Genomic DNA, 5,580 nt, shown 5'->3' on the forward strand with positions numbered 1-5,580 from the left:
GTGGGTGGTATCAGCAAAACTGCACTGGGGGCACGAAGCTCAGTTTGGTCAGCACCACCTGGCAGGTGTACTGAGACCCACCCGACTGTCCCTGCATGGTAGAGAGGAAGGAGCACCTCTCCCTGCACGGTTGGTGCCCCGGACGGCTGCACCAGCATGAGGCTACCAGGGACAGCCGGGGACACTGATGCTGCATCCCAGGAGGACCTGTCCCCTTCAGCTGTAATCAGCAGACACAGGGGACAGGACGTGAGTACTGAAGGCCAGGGGCACAGCACCTTTTCTGTAAACCCCAAGCCCTGACCAAAAAAAAAAAGAAAAAGGCAAAAACCAACTATTTGTCTACACATACAAATGTATGCCTAGATGGAAAAAGATCCAAACGATTCACAGCAGTAATGGCTCTGAGGGTGAGGCTGTCTGCTTAAGCCGCAAGGAAACCCAGGGTGCAAACCAACACTCATCACCCGGGCAGCCACAGCCACGACCACAACATGGGCTTGGGAGCAGGGAACCCAGACCCAGCCACTCCCTCCCGGAAGACAGGAGGAAAGTTCACGTGTTGAATAAGGACCCGAGTCCCACGTGCAGGAAAAGGTGCGAGTGAGGAACACCAACACGGGTGACGACTCCAAAGCACAGCATCAATCCCAAGTGACTCCTGCGCAGGGTGGCGCCTTCCACCCTCCTTTCCTTGGAGGCTGGCTGGGCAAGACCTGTGTCACGGGCTGGCAGAGCAGCCCACCTACCCATTTGTCCTCCTGGAGGGGACAGCCTGTGGCAGGAGAGCCCAGAGCAGGGACACCAGCTGCATCTTGATACTGGTGGCGAAAAGACCCAGCCCACAGCACCTGTGTGTGCCCACTGAGCCAACCAGCTCAAGGGTGGCATCTGTACCTCTGCAGAAACAGAGTGGATGAGGATGACTATGTGTTAACAATGGAACCACAGGAATTCCCTCCAAAAAATCTCCCACAAAGTGAAAAAGGAAAGGAGCACCCATCATCTACACATTAGTTAGCAGTTACCCTTTTCAGAAAGGCTTCATTTTGGGTTTCTGTGATGTTTTGAGACAGAGGCTTGCTGTCGCCCAGGCTGGATGCAATCTCGGCTCACTGCAACCTCCAGCTCCCGGGTTCAAGTGATTCTCCTGTCTCAGCCTCCCAAGTAGCTGTGATTACAGGTGTCCGCCACCATATCCGGCTAATTTTTGTAGTTTGGATAGAAACAGGGTTTCACCATGTTGGCCAGGCTGGTCTCGAACTTGTGACCTCAAGTGATCTGCCTCCCAAAGTGCTGGGATTACAAGCGTGAGCCACTGCACCCGGCCCTTCATTTTGGTATCTGACTGATGTAAAGCAGGTACATTAGAAAGAACTGAGAGGTGAGTAACATAATCAGCTCACATGGGACATGAGACAAACCACCTTTTTTTTTTTCTTTTTTTTGGAGACAGGGTTTTCCTCTGTCACCCAGGCTACAGTGCAGTGGCGGAATCAAGGTTTGCCTCAGCCTCCTGGGCTCAACAGATCCTCCTGCCTCAGCCTTCTGAGTAGTAGCTGGGACTACAGGCATGTGTCACTATGCCCAGCCCCATAGGTCTCTGTTTAGTGCTAGTACCTTCAAAAGGGGAAGTGCGATGTAACTCACCTGAGTCCCAAGTTAAGGCTGTGGTAGCAGCTGACCAGACAAGACAGCTTTTCCTAAATAAATGAAGGCAGAACGGGAGCCCCTCCCTCCTCCCCATTGGAGATGGGCAGCTCACTCAGAAGGTTGTGTGGGGCTGAGCAAACAGCATGCACACCTGGGTCCCGTCAGTCAGGTGCAGGGAACAGGAAGTGCCCTGCCATCTACTGGATGCCAGAAGACAAGACACGGCCCACGAGTAAGTCATGGTTTCTGTGAGGCGATGGTGGCACTGGCACGGGGTCACAGTGAAGAGCCTCTAAGCAGAAGACAGCAGAGACCCCACTGCAGCCTCAGGAGGCAGTCGTCAGATTTATTTATTCCTACTCAACATGACCCCAGAACACAGGAGCAACTCTGTACAATTCTAGAAACTCACAGCTAGCTCCAAAACAATAGAAATTTTAAACTACAAAAGATGAGTTGTATTCAGCAAATATAAAGGGTAATTTTAGACTGTGTGAACGTTTATCAGACTATTTACAGCACCCGGGAGACGGGTTCAGATCTCGCCGGCCTCCTTCTCTTCTGACCTCCGTGAAGCCATCTTCCCGTTGGAGCTCTCAAGCCTCCAGTCCGGGGGCCCTCGCTCGCTCCGCCCGCTCTCCCAGGACTCCTCTCTGGATGCCCGCTCTCTGGAGAACCTGGGAAATGGGAACCAGAGGCTCAGTGGAGGCTGCTGCCCCACTTCTGCTGGCCGCTCAGGTACGACAATGGACCTGCAGACCAGGCCAGGGAAGGCCATGCATCCCCTATACCCGGACACCCCCCCGAGGCCAGCCAGACTTGCCCACCACATATGGAGTGTTAAATAGCCATTAAAAAGTGACCTTTGCAAAGATTTTTAATAAGGAGAGCCTTCACTGTAACATAAACAGTGCAAAGGAGAATACAACACTATACGCACAGAACATGACACTACGTAAAAACACAATGGAAAAAAAAGATCAAAAACAAAAACAGAGGTAAGCAGGGCCTGGTGAGGACATAAGTCTCAGGCACTCTGTACGGACGTGACAGTGCACAGGCCCAGGGCGCAGGCTGGTGCATGTACAGTCCCTGCAGCATCACCTGGAGCCGCGTGAACTCCTCCACAGCCCTCTCGCTTCTTCCCAGACCTGAGTCCCATTCACGACCCCCCAGCCCTACTCCTGAGTGTGAGCCCAGCCCCATCCCCACCAGACACGGCCCTCAGCAGACCCTGGGAACACAGAGAAGGGCTCACTCCTGGTTGCAGCTACCGAAGGAGTCAGAGTAGTTACTTGTATTTCGCACTCCGGTCCCGGGAAGCCCGACGATGTCCCCGGCTGTGGCTCCGGGAACGGCTGCGGTGGCGCCGATGTCTATCTCGCGACCGGGACCGGGACAACTTCCGTCGCTCTCGGGAGGTAGATCTTGACCGCCTCCGACGCCGATCCCGGGAGCGTGACCTGAAAAATCAGCAAGTTCCGAGGCTGAGACTCTATAGGTGCCAACACTACCAGGGCCCCACCCCTCAGCAGATTCTGCTCGCTGCTTTACTGACATTTTCCCCTTTACTCCCACAAATTTGGGTTTAAAATATTTCCATCAGTTCATCTCCAATGGTTAGGACCTTTCCAATGAGGCCTCCTGAAAGCATCTGGCCTGGATACTCCTGTCACCCTGCAGGCCCCGACCTTCCCTCTCATTAACAGTGGGAATCCTCCACGGCACCAGGCAACCCCTCGCCCTGTGCCCTTCACAAGCCAGCCCCACCTGCCAGATAACATTTGTAAAGGCATAAACATTAAATGTTAAGAAAAATGCTTATGGAAAGAGATATTTGACTGACATCATTTTAATGGACCTGGAAACCTACCTCCTGCGATCTCTGGTTCTTGATCCCGACCTAAAAGGGGGAAAAAAAGATGAACAAGGCCAGGCGTGGTGGCTCACACCTGTCATCCCAGCACGTTGGGGAGGCCGAGGCAGGCGATCACCTGAGGTCACGAGTTGGAGACCAGCCTGGCCAACGTGGTGAAACCCCGTCTCTACTGAAAATACAAAAACTGGCCAAGCGTGGTGGCGGGTGCCTGTAATCCCAGCAACTCAGGCAGCTGAGACAGGAGAATCACTTGAACCCAGGAGGCAGAGGTTGCAGTGAGCTGAGATCGCACTACTGCACTCCAGCCTGGGTAACAAGAATAAAACTTTGTCTCAAAAAACAAGTGAATGACTTCCCGAAAGCACCCGTTCCTCACCCTCTCAGGGTCAGGGGAGGGGGAGGGCTCCACATATCAGAAGGGAGGCACTGCCCCCAAAGGCCTACTGTGTTCGAGCTGCCTGCGTGTTCCCAGTTGGAATGGGAAGTGCCACTGCTCCCATCCCCACAGCCACTCTGTGGCAGCCGCTCTGTGGCACACTCAGTGTCACCTGAGCCTCACAGAGGGGGCCACATCCGAGCACCAGACGCAGCTTTTTAACATTACAAGGGCCATGAAAAGCCTGCACCGACTGTGCTGCACCCAAGTCCTACAAATGACTCTCCAGTCTTTACACCCAAGTCCTATAAATGATTCTCTAGTCTTTACAACAGACTCCAGCACAGAACATGTAGCCAGCAAGTGGGGCACACTAAAACACCGAAAAGTGAAAGCAAAGCCGTAAGTTCCAGACACAGGCTTCCTGCCAGGTGAGAGTCATCAGCTCATTCTGCCACACAACCAGCGTCTGAAAAAGGCAAGCTATAAGCCATTAAGGTGCCCATAAGCCATTAAGGTCAAGCGGCCCCATGTACACCCACAACACGCACGGCCTAAACATGACAGTGCATGTAAAAATGTCCACCTCCATGTAAAAAATGGATTGTGTGTTTTGCTTAATATTTTTTTCTATACTGTTTAAGTTTCTGTGCAATCAGAATCTCCCACTGGATGATTAAAACAACAAACAGCTGGGCGCAGTGGTTCACGCCTGTAATCCCAGCACTTTGAGAGGCTGAGGTGGGCGGATCATGAGGTCAAGAGATCGAGACGAGCTTGGTCAACATGGTGAAACCCCGTCTCTACTAAAAATATAAAAAGTTAGCTGGGCGTGGCATGGTGGTGCAGGCCTCTAGTCCCAGCTACTCGGAAGGCGAAGACAGGAGAATCACTTGAACCCAGCGGGTGGAGGTTGCAGTGAGCCGAGATCGCACCACTGCACTCCAGCCTGGCAACAGAGCAAGACCCTGTTCTCAAAAACAAACAAACAAAAACAACAACAACACACACAATAAACATTCGCCCTGAGTTACGCACTGAGGAATTCTTTCAGGAAAAGTGGTTTGGGAACCTTCCTGGACAACGAGCTGTGTCCAAGAAGATCCGTGGTTACTTCTGGCTCCTATCTTTTCTTTGAACTCCAATCAGACTCAACAGCCCCACCTCAAGACGGCCTCTCAACCTGAGTGTGGCCAGAGGCATCTTCTACTTCCCACCTCCTCCCACTGCAATACACCACATCCAGCCTTCCAACCTCACCAAGCAGCAACTCCAGGCCCAAAACCAGGAGACCAGCTTCATTTCCTCCTCTGTACACTTCACACACTATCAGCAAATCCCATCAGTTCTATCCCAGAACTTCCCCGGACTCTTTCCGCCCCTTACCTGGCTTAAACTGCCACCTCCTCCATCTGGATTCTCCTATCCAGCTCCCCAAGGTCCTGCTGCTTCCACTCCAGCCCAGCACGCTTGCCAAAGGGGAGTAGGCACCATCCCCCTCTGTAAACAGGTGTCCAACAGCCCCATAGCACTCAGTAAATCAACAGCAATGCCCACACACAGCCTCCAACAGCTTGGATCCCTTACCTGACTGCCATGCACACACAGTCCTGGGCTGGGCCGCATTTTGTTGGACTGAATATGTTGTTTACTTCTTTCTTTTTTTTTTTTG

General features: G+C 52.7%; 1 protein-coding gene across 1 annotated transcript in view; it reads right to left on the minus strand.

Annotated features, from left to right (window-relative positions):
* Window positions 1-1,957: 1,957 nt before the first annotated feature.
* The window catches only part of LUC7L (LUC7-like (S. cerevisiae)), a 64,704-nt gene continuing 61,081 nt past the window's right edge, over window positions 1,958-5,580 (minus strand). Inside the window, exons 7-10 of the mRNA XM_011967006.1 lie at window positions 4,326-4,377; window positions 3,527-3,598; window positions 2,912-3,116; window positions 1,958-2,330 (exon numbers count right to left, since the gene is read on the minus strand). Coding sequence (XP_011822396.1) covers window positions 2,189-2,330; window positions 2,912-3,116; window positions 3,527-3,598; window positions 4,326-4,377 — 471 coding nt within the window. The 3' untranslated portion in view covers window positions 1,958-2,188. The remainder of the gene's footprint in view (window positions 2,331-2,911; window positions 3,117-3,526; window positions 3,599-4,325; window positions 4,378-5,580) is intronic.

Source organism: Mandrillus leucophaeus, unplaced genomic scaffold, assembly GCF_000951045.1.
Source record: "Mandrillus leucophaeus isolate KB7577 unplaced genomic scaffold, Mleu.le_1.0 Scaffold78, whole genome shotgun sequence".
Taxonomy (NCBI): Eukaryota; Metazoa; Chordata; class Mammalia; order Primates; family Cercopithecidae; genus Mandrillus; species Mandrillus leucophaeus.